The sequence below is a fragment of the Vigna radiata genome, chromosome 5 (genome assembly GCF_000741045.1).
Source record: "Vigna radiata var. radiata cultivar VC1973A chromosome 5, Vradiata_ver6, whole genome shotgun sequence".
Lineage (NCBI taxonomy): Eukaryota > Viridiplantae > Streptophyta > Magnoliopsida > Fabales > Fabaceae > Vigna > Vigna radiata.
The window spans coordinates 12496040-12516473 of record NC_028355.1 but is presented as its reverse complement, the minus strand read 5'-3'; the positions used below and the strand labels follow the sequence as shown (position 1 = coordinate 12516473).

The window sequence follows — 20434 nt, the reverse complement described above, 5'->3', positions numbered from 1 at the left end:
CTCTTTTATTGAAACTCTTGATTATTTATAAGGTCTCCATATGTTTTGATTGATAATTGTTGGGTTATCATCTGTGCTTAAGGCCTTTATCGTTTAACTCATTCGGTAACTGATGTTTGTCTTTATTGATATGGGGACGTACAGTAATGAGATGAACTGGTGAGTAATTTCTTGATTTTGCAATACCACCTAGGGATAAGGGTAGGACGATCAGTTGCGCTAACTTCTGTTTATAATGCGGTATTAATTACTAGGGGAGGCTAGGGATAGCAAGCCAGTAGTTAATATTAGGCCCTTTTCGCCGAGAGATCGGGTTAAGGGGAGGCTAAGAAAGTCGCATAACAATTGAATTAATCAAACTAATATTCAAGGGTAGTATGTAAGAGAGAGCGGATAAGATGAAATTGTAAACCCCCAACAACTCCATTCATTCATCCACTTTTGTGTTTAACCTCAATTGATCAAATTGCATTCATGTTTGTTTTTCTGTACCTTTTAAAAATCCCAAAATATTATTTTTTATAGTCTTGACTGGTTAAGCAAAAGCACAACAGTTTAGTGTCGTAAGTATCTTGGGAAAACGATACTTGGACTTACCATTTTATATTACTTGTACGATTTGGTACACTTGCCAATTTGTCAACAAGTTTTTGGCACTGTTGTTGGGGACTCATGGTATAACTATTCTATGTGTGTGATTCTTGATCGATTAGACTTTCTTTTTATTTTATTTGTCTTATTTGATTTGATTTTATCTTATTTTGTTTCATTTGATTTGATTTGATTTAAGTTTATTTGATTTGATTTGATTTAATTTAATTTGATTTGATTTGATTTGAATTTATTTTATTTTATTTTATTTTATTTTATTTGATTTAATTTGATTTGATTTTATTTTATTTTATTTTTATTTTATCTTTTTTTTTGTTTTTATTTTTTCTTTAAAAAAAAAGAAAAAACGAAAATAAAATAAAATAATAGTTTTCCTTATTTTTCTCCATATTCTTTTCCTCATTCTTCTTCTTATCTTTTCATCTTTCTATCTTTCTATGTTTTTATTTATTTTTCTTTTTATCTTTTTTATTTTATTTTATTTTTCTTTCTTTTTCGTTTCTAAAAAAAACCAAAATTAAAATAATATATATATATATATATATATATATATATATATATATATATATATATATATCTTACTGTTTTTATTTTTTAGGCTAATTCTGTGTTCTAGGTGTGCACGATAAAAATTTTGGGTACTAGTAGCACAAGATCATCAGGAGGCAAATAAGGAAGGAGAATTGGTTCACCAACACCCTGATGTGAAAAGTGACAAACCCTAACCTGGCACATCAATGAAATTCAAAATTAGGTTATGGGTTGTCAAGACTATCAAAGCAAATAGAGCTTTTACAGTTGGTGACAAAGGAAATTTCCGAGATGTTGTTGGTGTCATGAAGGAAGGAGGAACACCAACATAAAATTTCAACACCTCCTGATGGGTGTTTGGGCTTTACCGGGTCAAGCTAATGACGTTAAAAGAGCGCTTGTTGGGGGAGGCAACCCAGTTTCTTAATTTTTTATCTTCAATTTCGTTTTGATTTTATTTTATTTTATTTTATTTTATTTTATTTTTATTTTATTTTCTTTTATTTGATTTTTTTTATTTTATTTGATTTGGTTTTATTTTATTTTATTTTTTTGGGTTATGCGTTGCTTTTGATGGCAATGATGATACCATCCACTGATGGATGTTAGATGATATGGCATTTACTGATGGATGCCAATGAAGATTAGAAAGATTAGCATTTACTGATGAGTGCTACTGGGATAGCATCTACTAGGGGATGTTAGAAGATATAGGTATCTACTGAAGGATATCCGTAAGATACACCTACTGATGGGTGGTGGAAGGAAGTGCACTTACTAACAAGTGCCAACCAGGTTTGGGTCAAGCTTGTGACGTTAAACAAGCGCTACTAGGAGGCAACCTAGATTTCTTCTTACACTTTTGCATTTTAAATTCCTAGAATAGGTTGAATTTTAAGTTTGGTGTGTACTCTTGGCTTTAATACTTTTTTTTGAAAATGTTTGACTGACTGATGTGCATGATGGATCTGTTTGATGATTATTTAATATGGATGAGAATTAAGTTTTAATGCATGTTGATATCCAGGAAATACATGTTTGATGAATTTATGATTGTGGTCATGATGCTAGGTAGGGTGTATGAATGAATTTTGTGTGAGAAAGCTTGTGTGTGAGATTTTGAACTCCAGAGTTTTTATTGTTGCATGTATTGTTCACAGGAAAACATGGATGATATTGCCTTAATCTTGATGATCGATTGAATTGCATGTGAATGTCATATGATCAAGGCCATTTTTGAAAACCCTTCTCTAGCCAAATTTTCACCCAAAGTGTTTGAAATATTATACCCTTTTTGAACCTTAGCCTTAAACAGGAGGTGAACCCTTGTTTTGAAATTCTTTACCTTGAGTTGGGATGAGCTTAAGTGTATGTGATGAAAAGGTTCAAGTTTGGGGTTATACGGGGGAAAATGAAAAAAAACAAGTGAAAGGCATTGAGCTCAATTGTTGTAAAAAGAAAAATTCATGAGAAAAAGAAAAGAAAAGAAGAAAAGCATGAAGATGAGCTCAATGAAAAAGAAAAGAAAAGGGAAGAAGTTGGGAATGAGAAATTTTGGTGAGAGAGTTGTGCGTAAATGTTGAATATTTTGTTACCTCTCTTGACTCAAGGATTTTGCATTCTAGAAAAACAAATTTTTCTTATTAACCCAACCTCATTACAAGCCTTGAAAAAGTCCTTTTGATGGCATTTGCATGTAAAGATGTTGATTGTTTAAGATGACTGGCAATTATGTTCATGTAACTTGTGAACAATAGAGAATAGAGTGTGACCTTAAACACTTGAGGGATTGAGTGAAACACTTGCTTGGTATGATTTGTTAATTTTCATGAGTACATTTTTGCTTAGTGGATTGATCATTCATAGGGTAGAACATCTATTGTCCAATCTCTAGATTGAAAGCATGCATGCATCTTATTTTGAATTTCACTGAGGATATTGAATTGAGTGGTTTTGTCATGTACCTTGGGATTGTTGAGGCATTGGATGAAACAATATAAAGCGAAGTTTTGTTTTGTGTGTTATTTTGTTTTGTTTTGCTTGAGGACAAGCAAAATTCTAAGTTTGGGGTGTTGATGAAGGTTGAAAAATAGTTATTTTCATATGTCAATTTGGACCAAATTACACCCTTTACTACTCGGAATGAGCTTAGAATCAAGCAAAACTCAATANAAAATTAGGTTATGGGTTGTCAAGACTATCAAAGCAAATAGAGCTTTTACAGTTGGTGACAAAGGAAATTTCCGAGATGTTGTTGGTGTCATGAAGGAAGGAGGAACACCAACATAAAATTTCAACACCTCCTGATGGGTGTTTGGGCTTTACCGGGTCAAGCTAATGACGTTAAAAGAGCGCTTGTTGGGGGAGGCAACCCAGTTTCTTAATTTTTTATCTTCAATTTCGTTTTGATTTTATTTTATTTTATTTTATTTTATTTTATTTTTATTTTATTTTCTTTTATTTGATTTTTTTTATTTTATTTGATTTGGTTTTATTTTATTTTATTTTTTTGGGTTATGCGTTGCTTTTGATGGCAATGATGATACCATCCACTGATGGATGTTAGATGATATGGCATTTACTGATGGATGCCAATGAAGATTAGAAAGATTAGCATTTACTGATGAGTGCTACTGGGATAGCATCTACTAGGGGATGTTAGAAGATATAGGTATCTACTGAAGGATATCCGTAAGATACACCTACTGATGGGTGGTGGAAGGAAGTGCACTTACTAACAAGTGCCAACCAGGTTTGGGTCAAGCTTGTGACGTTAAACAAGCGCTACTAGGAGGCAACCTAGATTTCTTCTTACACTTTTGCATTTTAAATTCCTAGAATAGGTTGAATTTTAAGTTTGGTGTGTACTCTTGGCTTTAATACTTTTTTTTGAAAATGTTTGACTGACTGATGTGCATGATGGATCTGTTTGATGATTATTTAATATGGATGAGAATTAAGTTTTAATGCATGTTGATATCCAGGAAATACATGTTTGATGAATTTATGATTGTGGTCATGATGCTAGGTAGGGTGTATGAATGAATTTTGTGTGAGAAAGCTTGTGTGTGAGATTTTGAACTCCAGAGTTTTTATTGTTGCATGTATTGTTCACAGGAAAACATGGATGATATTGCCTTAATCTTGATGATCGATTGAATTGCATGTGAATGTCATATGATCAAGGCCATTTTTGAAAACCCTTCTCTAGCCAAATTTTCACCCAAAGTGTTTGAAATATTATACCCTTTTTGAACCTTAGCCTTAAACAGGAGGTGAACCCTTGTTTTGAAATTCTTTACCTTGAGTTGGGATGAGCTTAAGTGTATGTGATGAAAAGGTTCAAGTTTGGGGTTATACGGGGGAAAATGAAAAAAAACAAGTGAAAGGCATTGAGCTCAATTGTTGTAAAAAGAAAAATTCATGAGAAAAAGAAAAGAAAAGAAGAAAAGCATGAAGATGAGCTCAATGAAAAAGAAAAGAAAAGGGAAGAAGTTGGGAATGAGAAATTTTGGTGAGAGAGTTGTGCGTAAATGTTGAATATTTTGTTACCTCTCTTGACTCAAGGATTTTGCATTCTAGAAAAACAAATTTTTCTTATTAACCCAACCTCATTACAAGCCTTGAAAAAGTCCTTTTGATGGCATTTGCATGTAAAGATGTTGATTGTTTAAGATGACTGGCAATTATGTTCATGTAACTTGTGAACAATAGAGAATAGAGTGTGACCTTAAACACTTGAGGGATTGAGTGAAACACTTGCTTGGTATGATTTGTTAATTTTCATGAGTACATTTTTGCTTAGTGGATTGATCATTCATAGGGTAGAACATCTATTGTCCAATCTCTAGATTGAAAGCATGCATGCATCTTATTTTGAATTTCACTGAGGATATTGAATTGAGTGGTTTTGTCATGTACCTTGGGATTGTTGAGGCATTGGATGAAACAATATAAAGCGAAGTTTTGTTTTGTGTGTTATTTTGTTTTGTTTTGCTTGAGGACAAGCAAAATTCTAAGTTTGGGGTGTTGATGAAGGTTGAAAAATAGTTATTTTCATATGTCAATTTGGACCAAATTACACCCTTTACTACTCGGAATGAGCTTAGAATCAAGCAAAACTCAATAAATGAGTCTGAAGAGAGTCAAAAGCTGTTTTTAGCGATTTTATGTTTGTTTTGCATTGTTTTGTAGCTAATTTGAGAAAAGTAAAGAATGAAGTTAAAGATACAGGTTGTTGACTCAGGAAAAGAGCAGAAAAATGAAGATTTGAAGAGTCGACGCACCACCCGGCGGCAATGATAAAGGTTTTTGGAATGATTTGAAAGAATGGTTGAATTATCAAATGGTTGGAGTGTAGAAAAGTCAAACAAAATGCATAAAAGTCAACCGGTCAACCAGAAAAGTGAACCAGTCAACCAGTTGACCAGAATGCTGAAAAGTTGAGCAGAGTGCAGTTGACCAGCGCCGGGCGGTTGACCGTGGCGCCAGGCGGTTCTGTGGCTTGAGGGAAACCGCCCGACGGTGAAATTAGGCATCGGGCGGTTGTCAGATGGGCCTGGACCTGTTTTATGTTATTTTTTATGATCTGTTTGGGCCTGGACTTGTTTTATGTCATTTTTATGCCCTATTTAAAGGCTAGAACGTCTTAGGGTTTGTATCTTTTGATGGCTTAGGCATAGAAACACACTTTTCACCCCTTTGGGGTAGATTTGGAGATGGTGAATATTTAAAGGCCATAACGTCTTAGGGTTTGTATCTTTTGAATATTTTTCTATAAATAAATCTAGATATTCTACATTCATACTACTAATTTCTTTTCAGATATTTTTACCTACAATCATATTATTATGTAATTTTATTTTTCTAATTTGTTAAAATAAATATTCTATAAATTTTGTTATTAAATAAATATACATTTATCAAAATTAATTTTACAAAAACAATCATAATTACAATATTTTATCATAATAATTTTTTTATCACGATATATTTAAATTATCTTATTTAGTATAATCACACTTCAAATTTTTTATTTTCAATTAATTCATAAATATGAAATCAAATAGATTTTTTTAAATTTATATTCTTTATAAAATTTATAAACTTTTAATAAAATAGTTCATTATAAAAATATATACAAATTTATAAAAAAAGTTTTCAAGACTTCGTTCTTAAAACACAGATTTCCAGCAACAAACAATTTACAAAATTAGAAAAATGTATGATAAAAATTTAGTTTTTTTAAAAACTGAGTACTTAAACAATGAAAATGTTTAGTTTAGCAAAAGTATTCTTATAATCTATCCACGTTGATAAATTTCAAAATAAATTATATAAAAAGAATTGTACTTAAACAATAAAAAAAAAAAATTTGAGAAAAAAATTTCTGATAATATTATTCAATAAATTTCAAAAAGAACTATAAAATAAAATAAAAAGTCAGATAAGTTATCTACTTATCTATCTTATATCTAATGCAGTTAAAGGGTAATTTTAGTAATTAGTCGAAAAACAAGGGGCGCACACTTACTCACCCATTGCTCGCGTTTTCCTCATGATCTTTGTGTGTATATATATATATATATATATAAGCCAGTTTCTTCTAAACCCACCTTTCTCTCACTTGTTTTCTCTCTGTTTTAGTCTTCTGGAGGATACTCTAGTTTTGCTGGAGTTGTGTTTGGCTTTGGATCCAAAACCTCGTAGCATTAGTCATTTTCTGGTTTGACTTTCGATTTAGCTCTTTTGGACTTGGTAGATCCAAAGCTTGAACCATTTCAAGGTATTCACTGCACTCTGCTTGATCGGTTGCATTTTCAGTTTAATTGTCGGGATCCCTATTCTACTGGATATTTCGATATTTCGTGCATTGATTTTCGAAATTGAAACAAATTAAAATACCTCTAAGCCAGTGATGAGTCCTGATAATTTTTTCTTCTTCTTTTGGATCTGATGTTTTTATGCTGAATTAATTTAAACTCTGTTGTTGTTAAATGAGATGATACCATGTTCCCGAACTTCTGCTTTGAATGTAGCTGAAACTCTTTTTGGTTGTGTTATCTTTTTGTCTTTGTTGTAAATAGTTGGAGAATGGCATCAGCAGCAAGTGGCACCACGGGATGGTACAGGGGAAGGGTGAAGGCTGTTCCTTCTGGCGATTGTTTGGTCATTGTGGCAATTTCCAGCGCCAAACCTGGTCCTTTGCCTGAAAAGACCATTACTCTATCTTCTTTGATGGCACCTAGACTGGTATTTTTAGTTATTTCAATTTTACTTACAATTGGTCGATTAGTGTAATGCTGGTCGAATAGTGTAATGCGTGTTAATTGCTTCATTATTTGCTAATTGTTCTAGGCACGTAGAGATGGTGTGGACGAGCCATTTGCATGGGAAAGTAGGGAATTTCTGAGAAAGCTCTGCATAGGGAAGGTGCGTTCAAATATAGTTTATTCATTCAGTTGCTACCTGGATTTGATTGAGGGTTGTGGTTTTGTCTTCCGGTGAAGGGGAAATTAGTAGGACTTCAGGACCATCATGGCACGAACTAATCTTCACATGGCGATATTAATGCTCTATCATAAACTGAAATTTTGAGTTCGCGTCATGGCGGGATTGATCAAGACAAGTGGTGGTCTTGGACTACCTAATAATTTTCCCTGGTGTAGAGTGGTGTGTGCCTTACGTGATTTGATTTTGGAATTTGAAACAGGAGGTGACCTTCAGAGTGGACTACAACGTGCCAGCCATCAATCGAGACTTCGGAACTGTTTTTCTCGGGGACAAAAATGTTGCTGTGTTGGCTGTTTCCGAAGGATGGGTTAAGGTTGAAAACTGTGTCCTTTGTGCTGTATCTCTGTATACCATGTTGAGAATGTTTTACTGACCCGTCCATGAATTGGTGTTTTTGTGGACGCAGATAAGGGAACATGGGCAGCAGAAAGGTGAAGCAAGTCCATACTTGGCAGAATTGTTACGCCTGGAAGAACAAGCTAAACAAGAAGGCCTTGGCCGGTGGAGTAAGGTTTGTTTGTTTTGGTTTTCCACTTTAGCATTAAAGATATTTTTGGAAAAAAAATTGTAATTTAGGCACGCATTTGGCACAAAAAATTTGAAAATCAGATGTGCATTCATTGGTGTCAAGGCAACTTGGTTTGCTTGGAAACCAAAATGTGTTGTGCTTTGCATATTTTATAATGTAAAACAAGTGTTTACTGCTGTCATTATCTTAAAGTTACTTGCTTGTAATTTACTTGTGTATTTTAGAAAGGACCACTTGCCTAGTTTGTTTTAAAGCAATGAAAAAACTTGTGCCTTGTATTACAATCTATTTAAAGATATTGGCTTTCTGTCATTTAAATTAATAAGACATATGATGCTAGAATGGGATAAAAATTGGAGATGTGAATTGACTCTCTCTGTTGAATGTTTAGATATTCCTCCTATATGATCAATATATGGCTTTATGGTGATTGCAGGTTCCAGGTGCTGCTGAGGCATCAGTCAGAAATCTACCACGTTCAGCCATTGGTGACCCTAGTAACTTGGATGCAATGGGTTTGTTAGCAGCAAACAAGGGATTTCCCATGGAAGCAATTGTTGAGCAGATTCGTGATGGCAGTACTCTCCGAATCTATTTGCTCCCACAATTTCAATTTGTCCAAGTTTTTGTTGCTGGAATTCAGGTAAAAGTCAAATGCTATTGCTAGTTGCTGCTATCTTTGTCTACACATACAACTAATTGTTTTCCCTTTACCTTAGTCCCCACAAATGGGAAGGAGAGCTGCACCTGAAAGTGTTGTTGAATCAGAATTGGCTTCTGATGACACCAATGGTGATGTTTCTGGGGAACCACGTGCTGCACTTACATCTGCACAAAGACTCGCTGTTTCAACTACAGCTACCGAAACTTCTGCTGATCCTTTTGCTCATGAGGCTAAATTTTTCACCGAGATGCGTGTATTGAATCGTGATGTAAGTAACATGTTTCTATGAGTTATATTACTTTTGCATTTTAAAATTTTTGTTAATCCCAATGCATTTGCATTTTAAATTCGTGTTAATCCAATGGGATGCAGGTTCGGATTGTATTGGAAGGCATTGATAAGTTCAGCAATTTAATTGGATCAGTTTATTATCCTGATGATGAATCCGCAAAGGACCTGGCATTGGAACTTGTAGAAAACGTATGTATTTCCAGTGCTCGGGGTGATATTAGCATTATTTATGTGTTCTAAATAATTCCATGGTGGTCATGACTGTATTTACTCTTCACTGGTGTATTTGAGATTGAAACAAGTTTTTCTTTTTCCTTATATTTGTACTTAGTCATTTCTTGTTGAGGTAAATTATAATTATGATGAGCATGATACAATATGCATGTTGTGAAAACGGAGTCAACTAGAGACATGAAATGAACCCTGTTTGTGTAATTTATCACGACTGTTTGTGTAATTTACATGCAGGAAGTGGACACTCTTATTTATATAATTGGGAAATACTTTTAACAACAACTACTAAAATTTATTTAACCAAATTCAATTACATATTCTTCCAATGTCTTTAACAATTTATTGAAATTCCAATGTAGTATTTTGATTAAATGAATTTGAAAAGGGAAATATTATACTTGGTATCATTACTAGCTTTATTGGCCTGGAGTTGGGGGGACTGTAGACTCCACATACTTGTGATTTTATTGTTGTCTTAGTTTTAATGCAATAAGATTTCTAGGTTCTATTTTTTGCATGACATTTAGTTGGAGTCTGATTTTTCTAGCTTTTCTGTTTTGAATTTAGACTTCGCTGAAGTGATTTTCCACACATTTTCCAGACATTGAATTTAGATATTTTTCCAGACTTTCTAGAAGTGATTTTCTAGACTTTGCTGAGTGTTTCTTCATGTTACCTTTTTTCTTTTGTATTATGAAATACTAGTCATGTACCAAATATCCTTCTCATTTCACATTTTCAATCAAACAGGGTTATGCAAAATATGTTGAATGGAGTGCCAACATGATGGAAGAAGAGGCAAAGCGAAAGCTGAAAATTGCGGAGCTACAGGCTAAGAAAAGCAGGTTAAGGATGTGGAAAAACTATGTACCACCACCTTCCAATTCAAAGGCAATTCATAATCAGAACTTTTCTGGCAAGGTAAAATGTTTCTATCAGTTATTTATGTTGAAAGGTCAATCTTTTCACTCAAATAACATTTTAATTTGGCTTATACAGGTGGTTGAGGTTGTGAGTGGAGATTGTATTGTTGTTGCTGATGATTCCATTCCATATGGTAGTCCACTAGCGGAGAGACGAGTTAACCTTTCAAGTATTAGGTGTCCAAAAATGGGCAATCCTCGTCGGGATGAAAAACCAGCTCCCTATGCCCGTGAAGCAAAGGAATTCTTGAGAACACGCCTCATTGGTCGTCAAGTATGAAAATATCTTATGATAACTTCTTTTAATATCATATCGGAATTCAGTTTTAATGGATTTACTGCTATCTTTTCAGGTCAATGTTCAGATGGAATATTCTAGAAAGGTTTCTCCCACAGATGGATCTGTAATTCCATCAGCCGGTGCTGATTCCAGAGTACTGGATTTTGGATCAGTCTTCTTATTGTCAACTGTAAAGGTTGACAATGATGATGCTGTGTCAGCTGCTCCCCCTGCTGGAAGTCAGCAAAATGGGGTGAATGTTGCAGAATTGGTAGTTGGTCGTGGTTTCGGAACTGTCATTAGACATCGTGACTTTGAAGAGAGATCTAATTATTATGATGCACTTCTTGCTGCTGAATCACGTGCTACTGCAGGAAGGAAAGGCATCCACTCTGCCAAGGATCCCCCAGTGATGCATATAACTGACTTGACCATGGTACACAAAAATGTAGTTAAGAAAGCCAAAGACTTCTGTCCTTTCCTGAAAAGAAGTGGAAGAGTTCCTGCTGTTTTGGAATACGTGCTCAGTGGCCATCGTTTTAAAGTACTGATACCTAAAGAAACTTGCAGCATTGCTTTTGCTTTTTCTGGAGTCAGGTGTCCAGGTCGTGATGAACCATATTCTGATGAAGCAATTGCTTTGATGAGGAGAAAAATAATGCAAAGAGATGTTGAGGTAACTCAACTCCCTTCTGAGTTTTTTGATTCCTGTATATTGCTTATGTTTTGTTAAATACTTTTTTACTGTTTGCAGATAGAGGTTGAAACTGTTGATAGAACTGGAACATTCTTGGGATCCTTGTGGGAGTCAAGAAACAATGTGGCAGCTACTCTGCTCGAAGCTGGTCTTGCAAAACTCCAAATATCCTTTGGCACTGATAGAATTCCTGATTTTCATCTTCTGGAGCAAGCTGAACAATCTGCGAAGAGGCAAAAGCTGAAAGTAAGAACGAGTCATATTGTGTTTACATTAAATACTATTCTTTCCTTGTTAACTATTCTAAAGTAAATTATTTTGCAGATATGGGAGAATTTTGTTGAAGGAGAGGAAGTATCCAATGATTTAGTTATTGAAAACAAACAGCAAGAACTGCTTAAGGTGCTCAGGAATTAGTATATTTTCAGTAATGACCGTTATTATGCTTAAAAATGGTGAATGACTTGTTCTGTTATACATTGGTAGGTAATTGTTACAGAAGTCTTGGGTGGTGGCAAATTCTATGTCCAGACAGTTGGAGATCAAAAGATCGCATCCATTCAACAACAGCTTGCTGGTTTGAATCTGAAGGATGCTCCTGTAATTGGAGCTTTCAATCCTAAGAAGGGCGACATAGTCCTTTGTTATTTTCATGCTGACAAGTCTTGGTACCGGGCAATGGTAAGTTCTTACCGTATTGGTCTAAGCATTGCAATTCTGTAGCAGAAAAAAATGTGACCGTTAAATAGGAGTTTGTGAAAACAATACATAACTTGAGTCTCTTGTGGGTCTCATGACCCAAGTTTTTCAGAACTTTCTCTTTTGTGATAGATGTTTTGTTCGCGTTCCCCCCTTCCCCACTTTTTCTTACTTTTTTTTTAAATTTTTTTTTAATTATTTTTCTTATTTTATCTAGGCTTCTTGACACGCATTTAAGTTGATATTCTTTCAATGGGATGTATACTTAAATCACCCTTTTTGTAATTTGCTTCTCGGTTTTAAAGTGAGCTGTTAGATTCGCAAGTTCAGAATATATTAGCATAAAGCGGTTTCACCTAGTTTTTTCTTGTTTACAATCTCCCACAATTCAATTAGAAATCATGTAGTCATATATTTTATCTTATGGCATACACTTGTTCATTACCACTTTCTGCAATGTCCTTGTAATTTTACAGAAGTTGGTGAATTGCTAAATAGTCAGTAGATACTCTTATCACCTTGTCTATTTGCACCCAATTTCTCTCTTCCTTAAGTGTCTGTTATCTTTTCTATATTGATTATTCATAATTGAATTTTGTAGGTTGTCAACACCCCTCGAGGACCAGTTGAATCCCCCACTGACATGTTTGAAGTATTTTACATTGATTATGGAAATCAAGAAGCAGTAGCCTACAGTCAGCTGCGGCCTGTTGATCCGTCTGTGTCTGCTGCACCTGGTCTTGCTCAACTGTGCAGCCTTGCTTACATCAAGATCCCAAACTTGGAAGAGGATTTTGGGCAAGAAGCAGCTGAATATTTGAGTGAACTGACTTTAAACAGTGGAAAAGAGTTCAGGGCCAAGGTTGAGGAGAAAGACACTTCGGGAGGAAAAGTTAAGCAGCAGGGAACTGGGACAATTCTTGCCGTGACTCTTGTTGCGGTGGATGCTGAGATCAGCGTTAATGCTGCCATGCTACAGGTAATATTGCTACTATTCATTCTTGCTTTAAGTGCTCTCAAAGTCCTATGGTTTGGTTCTCTCCATATTCATAGAGGAAAAATCATCTCAATAATGTTTTGGTCTGAAATTTCCAGGAAGGGTTTGCTAGGACTGAAAAAAGAAACAGGTGGGATAGAAAAGAACGACAATTAGCCATTGATAATTTGGAGAATTTCCAGGAAGAAGCAAAGAGCAGCAGACGCGGGATGTGGCAGTACGGAGACATTCAATCAGACGAAGAGGACACTGCTCCTCCTCCTAGAAAGGGTGGTGGTCGGAGATGAGTGTAACAGTAAGAGGAGGAGCTAAATTATGTAATGTAGACATGTTGAGAGAACATGATTGAAGTTATAGGCTTGAACAATTTATTTATTTATTTATTTATTTTTTTAAGTTAGAGTAAAAAACAAAATGTCCTGCGGATTCCCTTATAAGTTTTGTTTTGAATTTTTCCTTTAGGTTAATGGGACAATTGTTTTTTTTAGACCTTTTAATAAGGTACATGCGGCAAGCTTCTTTGTTCTAGTTTAACAATGTTATAATAGAAATAAACTGCATGTTTAACATAATTGTATGTTTAACATAATTACAATGATTGTGTTGTTACACCCTATTAAATACCCTACCTTAGTGGAATACATGTGTTGTATCCCTTCAGTTTTCCCATGTAAGTGGGAGACAAGCCTTAGAGTTCATTTAATTTCTCTCCATTGAAAATCGTGTGGCAGTAGGGAAGGTTAGAATATGCAAATAGTGGAATCCACGTGGCAGTGCATGAAGTGCAGGATTTAGAAAGTGGAAGACAAGTGGCAAGTAGGGAGTGGACTGTTCGGGTTTTGAGAAGCCACATTTCAGATGAGATTTTAAAAGTTGACGCCACTTTTGCATGCACCTCTTCATCTTCAACCTTCAGCAAAACCATTTCTCTTCCTTTTCTCTACACCCTTCCAACTTCTCTCTAAATTTCTAACCATCATTTCTCCTCCGATCATCAACTTCCTTTCAGATTAATTACTCCTAGTGTCAAGAGTTTCCTTTTGCACTGATCAGATTTCTGTTCTAAACCGGTAAGTGTTTCTAGCTTTTGAAGCTTCTTGGCCTTCTTGCATGCACACACCCTTTAAGCTTGCATGTGGTTATTAAGTCATTTCTCTGAATCTGTTTTCTTGTAATCAGACCTTGGATCTTGGAAACCCTAAGAAGTATTTGCTGCCAAAGAACCTTAGGAGTCTAGCTGGAAATAAAGGTAAGGGAAGCTTATAAGATTTAATTATGATTTCTTTGTATGATTGGATGCATGATTTAATGTATGTTGGATGATTTTAATGGTATGATGAAATGTGGTATGTTGCTGCATGAATTGTATGATATGTTTGATTTTAGTTCTGTACTTAGTGTAAATGTATTAAACTTAGATAAATTTTGGAATCTGTGACTGAAGGTCATTAGGACTGTTCGGTCCTCCCCTTAAACCGTTCGGTCTTGACTGAAGTCAGTTGATGACCGATCGGCCTTGTGGTGCTTTTATTTTTTGTTATTTATTTTGCCTAATCTAGTCCTTTTAATTCGTCAAGGGAGTCTTTCCCTTTTGGTATAAGTTTATATAGTGTGTTTAAGAACGCTCGGTCATAAACCAAGCATTCAGTCATACAAGTGCTCGGTCTTAAACTGATATTTAACTTATGAAGCATTCGGTTTCATGATAATGTTGTTCACCTTAAGAACGTTCAGTCATGTGAAGCACTCGGTCATAGATCAAGTGCTCGGTCTTATGAAATGCTTAGTCATAAACTAGTATTGCTGCGATGTAAAGTATTCGGTCTTACACCAAGTACTCGGTCTTGAAGTGCTTAGTCATAGACTAGCCTTCACTTATTTTAGTGCTCGATCCTATACCAGCACCTGATCTTTAAAGTACTCGGTCTTGAAGTTCTCGGTCATACTCTAGCCTTTGGTTATTTTAGTGCTCGGTCTTATACCAACACCTGATCTTTAAAGTACTCGGTTTATAATATTATGTATTTGTAAAAGTGTTCGGTCTTGTACTGACACTTGCTTCCGAAAGAGTGGTCGGTCTTGTATTGACACTCGGTCTATTGAAGAGAACTCTATTATTTACTCTAAAAACATTCGGTCTAATTGATACAGTACTCGGTCTTACTAAAGTTTCATTCGGTTGTTGAGCGTTCGATCATCTTCCTAAATCTTTTATAAATTTTGGTTTACTTTGGATAGTTCTCGGGTTTTCTCCGTGTTCGACCATTTGGTCATTTACTAAAGTTTTCCTTGATAATCAGTCTTCCTTTCAATGTTAGACCGTTCGGTCATTCCCTTAACCTTGTTCTATTCTTCTAAGTGTGATGATATGTTGATGAGTCGTTATTTCTTGAACCATATTTAGTTTAGTGCACTTAAATAAACTAGGGAATTGTGTTTAATTGTCCGTTATTTCCCCATTTTCCGAATTCTGCTTAATTTGGTCGGAAATTCGTATTTTCGCTAATTTGGATATTTTGAGCTGATGAAGCGTATTTTTGGTTACAGGAAAATTGTGGAAATATCATCTGGAGCATTAGGATATGGCGTGACACACTCAAAGGCTCAACATTTAGTCATTTAAATTTTAATTAAAGTTGTAATTTCGTTTTTTTAGAAACCTTAATTAGATTAGGTGTTTTTGGGCCCTTTTAGTGGCAATTTTCTAGAAGCCCATTTTGTAGGACACTTGGCTTTAGGCTAGGGTTTCATTTTAGGAGGTGGACCCCACCATTTTAAGTGTGGGACGGCATTTTGAGTAGGAATTTCCAAGACACACTCCTTAGCACACTTCATACTACACTTTCAATTTCCTTTGCCTTGTATGAACTCTCGGGAGCTTTGGTGTGCCCTTTCGGTTTTGAGCTATGGAATGAACAAGATTTCGTTTTTCTTATTCTCTTGCTTGCAAACATGCTTGTTCTTGCTTAATGGAATGGAGATCTATCATTTCTCTTCTTATATTTTCGTTTTGAAGGTTGAAAGCTTGAGTTTGGAGGTTGTTCTTTGCATTTTCATGGTGTTTCCTTTGGTTGAATGAAGACCCATTTTGTATTTTCGTTTCCTTTTGCTGCACTTTGGATGTTTATGTTTAAGTTTCTTTGTTGAATGAAGAAGAATATGGTTCCCATTGAGTTTTGAAGTGAAGAGAACTTGAGTTGATTAGTGGGTGTTTGTAGCTTGAACCATTTCCTTCTTGTGTTTTTGCTTTGATGGATGGAAGTAATGTATGAAATGGAACATTGCATTTTGTTTGGGGGGCTGGACGGTAATGCAAGGAAGTCTAGGGATTTCATTTTGCTTTTATCAAAAGTTTGAAGAAAAGTGAGTGTTAGGTTGGTTAGTAGAAGTTAGACTTTGGGTTTGTTGCTCTTGAATGGTTTTGCAATTGAAACCTTGAGATTCCTTGATGCATTCACGTGTAGAGAAGTGAAGAAAAGCTTGGGATGTTTGTTGAGAAGTGAAAATACCGAGAAGAGTAATGGAAGGGAGAGAAAATGGCACATTTAATATTTACCCCATTTGGACAAGCACATGTTGAGGCACATTTTTCATAGAAGGAATATTGCCATTTTGGTCTTTGCCCTTTGCTAGCTTGACCGAGAATTGCTTGAGGAAGGGGATGTCTTGTGTTGTTTTATTCCATTTGACCTTGCACATGTGGCACCTTGGTAGAAGCAATTCCATTTTGTTGGTTTTTGGGCATTGAATACGTTACTTTGGCTTTGGTAGTAGAAGAAATGGTGGTTGACTTCATGGAGAGAGTAGGAGCACGGTTTTCATGGTAGAAAAGTGTGGAAAGCAAGGTTTGTCTTGGAGAATGAAGCACATGGCACAAAAGGAAGCAACACATTAATTGGTTTGTAGAAGGAAGAGAATGAAATGGAACTTGTTGCATGAGGTAACGGTCATGAGGTCTTGTAGACCATTTCCAATTTAAATTTCTTTAGTTGTGGTGCATGGAGTCACGTGAATGATAGATGAAAAAGCATGTTTGATTATTTCTTTTGTTTTAAATTAGCTTGCATAGTAGGTTGAGTTGTTTATCATTTCTTTAATTCAGTTTTGCATTTAATTTAATTTAACCGTGTTAGGTAGTTGTTTGTTGTCTTATTGTGGTCTAGTATTTTATTTTATTTTGTTTGAATGTTGTCTAAAGTTTTTAATAGTGTTAGTTTAATTACCATGCTAGCTTAAATTAGTTTGTTCGCATTTGTGTCTTTATATTGAGCTCTTTAAATTTTTGCAAAAAAAAAAAAACCTTTTCACAACCCTCCCCCCCTCGTGTTTGACTCAATTCTTGAACCGCAAAATTGGTCTTTGGGAGACGACCTAGGGTCATTCCCTAGCTATACTGCATTTATTTGCACATCAAATTTGTGTGCGTTGCGACAACTCATCATATGTATTTGGTAGAATTTGGTTTAAGTAAGAGAATTCCAAGGGATGAATATCTCATAATTTGTGATGGTTGGTAAAGTACGAACATGGTGAGACTCTGCTCTCGTTTTGTTCCTGATATTCTGTGATGACGCTTTCTCATGTAAAGAAAGGTTATTCATGCGTGGGAATGGCAGGAGGTCCACGGTCATAAGATCAGATGATCGTTTTAGGACTAACCTCGGGTGGCAGCTGATGAGTTATGCCAACTACTACACCACACCGGGTGCTAGAAACATCGAGCTACATGGTTCATAAAATATGTTTGATTGATTGGTGAAGTAAGAATATGGTCAGCTTTGTATTAGCGTTCATCCTGATATTCTAAGGCTCACTAGCGCTAGTGACGCATGTGGTGAGAATGGTAGGAGGCTCTAGCTTGGGCGGTGTGTACAGCCTTGACCTAAGGTGTTTTAACGGGCTAACCTCGTGTGGCAAGCTCAAAGGTTATCCATGCTGCGGTAATTACTGATGGTTTATTCCAGATTACCACCCACGGGTATAAGAACGACCATAGCTACATATTCTTACAGTCCGGACAACGTCAAAGTGGTCGATCATAATGATGTTTACTATTCGATTTTATTTGTACTCTTACATGATGATTACATGGTTGAGATATTATTGTGATTATACTACTGTGATGTCAAAATTGTATGTGAGTCAGATTAATTAAATTACATAAGCTTACCCTTATTTCCTGTCTTGTCTATGTTTACCGTTCGGTCTTAACCGTTCGGTTGTTCTCTTCACTGCGATGATCATCCAATGGATGTGAGCAGAGGGTGATCGTGAAGAACCTTTGGAGGAAGCCTTACACACTGTTCAACTTGAAGCCAGCGTAGGACCGTCTGGTCAGCAGAATCTTAGATAGTGTTTGGTATTATCCTTTTTGTAGTACCGTTCGGTCTAAGGTTGAACCTTGACCGTTCGGTCTCAACTTGTGTATTCTATCAGACTTCTAGTTCTTGTAAAAATTTTAAATTCTATATGAAATTTCATATTCCTTTCTCTTTACTTGCTTATTCATCACTGTTCTCCTTTATTGTTTTTGTTAACTCCTAAAAATAAACTATAGTTTTAAAGCTATATTTATTGGGATGTTACATTAATGGTATCAGAGCAGTTTGTTCTTAGGATAACCTACGGGTTATGGGTTTGTCATGTCTTTCTTGTAGAAAGATGAATCTAAATGGTATGTTATACCATTTTCTCCTATTCTAGAAAATCAACTTTAAGTTATAACTAAGAGTTTTGAGAACAAAGAATGTTTTGATAGAAGTAATGAGGGTGCACGCTCATAACTTTTACCAAATATAGTATCTTTTCTCAATTCAAATCGTAACTTAAAACTTTTCTATAAATCCTATGGTCATACCGTTCGGTTTTGTAGGAACTGTTCGGTCCAACGCGAAATTCTCGGTAACCGAACGTCTCTTATTAGTTACCGTTCGACGCAATACCTTCCATATTTTTCTTTAAAATATTGTCTCAACTTCACTATACTTGACTTGTGTTTAGCTTCTTTGTAAACCTTTTGATCTATTTATTGCTTCGTGACCGAACATTCTTTTATTTGTTACTGTTCGGTCATGACCATCAAACTCTCATTTTAACCTGATTACACTGATTCGACATTTGGCTGTACTTAGTAATCAATTCTATAGTATCCTTACTATTCAAAGATAGACTAATGACTTTATCTCTATGAATATTTAGAAGATGACGTCAAGGTCTCCTCCTCCTTCACCCTCAAGTATGGATGCACCAGAACCTACAAGATTGATGGGATCAATAATCACGACCATGCAACAACAAAACGCCTCACTAGTGCAACAAAATGCCTTATCCCTACAACAGTTGGAGGCCGCTCGGTTTTCAACAGAGAGGACTCAGGAGCAGTATGTGGAATTGATGTCAAAAGATAGAACTGAGACAAGGTCATCCACTCTTTCGGATAATTGTCAACAAGAATGGAGCCTAGAGAGTTTTCTACAACACCATCCGGCTAAATTCAGTGGGAAGTGTAGTCCAGACGAGGCCGACCAATGGTTTGAAGATATGGAGCGCATATTTAATGCTAAGAAGTGCTCGGAAGAGAACCGACTAATCTATTCAGAATATTTGTTAACTGGAGAAGCAAGTCACTGGTGAGATAATATGAAGATGCTATTGAAAGAAAGTAATACCCCCATCTCTTGGGTAGTGTTTAAGCAAAATTTTTATGCTGAATACTTTCCTGACAGCGTTCGGTTTGCAAAAGAAGTTGAGTTTTTGGAATTGGTTCAAGGGAACATATCTGTGTCAGACTATGCCACTCGGTTTAAGCATCTTCGAAGATTCTATACGATGGAAACAAGTGAAGAATGGCTATGTAAAAAGTTTGAGAATGGACTGAGGGGTGATATCAAGTTGTTGATTGTCGGATTATGTATTAGGGAATTTCCAGTGCTAGTGGAGAGAGTAAGAGTATCGGAAAAGACAAAGAAGGAAGTGGAAAGTCAGCATAATCAACAACCGAGAGTGGGAGAACCGAGAGCATCTAAGGGGAGTGTTAGTTCCAGAACGACTCAGCATGCTCGACTTTCCCCTTCAAAACCGAAAGATCAGTCTTCCAGAGCTCTAGTACCGTTCGGCCATTCGGGACAACAAGGTCCAGTAAGATGTTTTAATTGTGGAGGAGCTCATCTAAGGTCTGTCTGTCCTAAATTGGCAAAATATAGGAAGTGTAAATGATGTAGGAAGAAAGGTCATTATGAACAAAATTGTCCAACGGGTAGAAGAGCTGGATCCCGGTAACTGTATGCTGGAAGGTTTCAACAAAGGAGAGATGGTGAACCTTAGGCTGTGAAACGGGTCAATGATAAGTTTAGGCTATAGGTCAGTGGTGTTAGAATTAAAATGAGCGTTGTTTGTTCACTTGTTCCTAATAGATTGATTTCCAATTTTATAAACACTAAATTTTGTACTTTTAAAATGAATTGG

At 35.6% G+C, this 20434-nt stretch overlaps 2 protein-coding genes across 2 annotated transcripts; both read left to right on the top strand.

Moving 5' to 3' along the window:
* Window positions 1-6744: 6744 nt before the first annotated feature.
* Window positions 6745-13533, top strand: LOC106762430 (ribonuclease TUDOR 1). Its single transcript, XM_014646338.2, has 16 exons — window positions 6745-6928; window positions 7230-7395; window positions 7501-7575; window positions 7856-7969; window positions 8063-8167; window positions 8622-8828; window positions 8905-9117; window positions 9222-9329; window positions 10125-10295; window positions 10374-10571; window positions 10651-11253; window positions 11332-11520; window positions 11599-11676; window positions 11761-11955; window positions 12575-12952; window positions 13069-13533. The coding sequence occupies exons 2-16, from the start codon at window positions 7237-7239 to the stop codon at window positions 13255-13257; spliced, it is 2982 nt and encodes a 993-aa protein (XP_014501824.1). The 5' UTR covers window positions 6745-6928; window positions 7230-7236; the 3' UTR covers window positions 13258-13533.
* Window positions 13534-19171: 5638 nt separating this feature from the next.
* On the top strand, window positions 19172-20185 carry LOC106760339. The gene is made up of 2 exons (XM_014643781.1): window positions 19172-19599; window positions 19696-20185. Exons 1-2 carry the CDS (start codon window positions 19172-19174, stop codon window positions 20183-20185), a joined length of 918 nt encoding a protein of 305 aa, XP_014499267.1.
* Window positions 20186-20434: the final 249 nt, after the last annotated feature.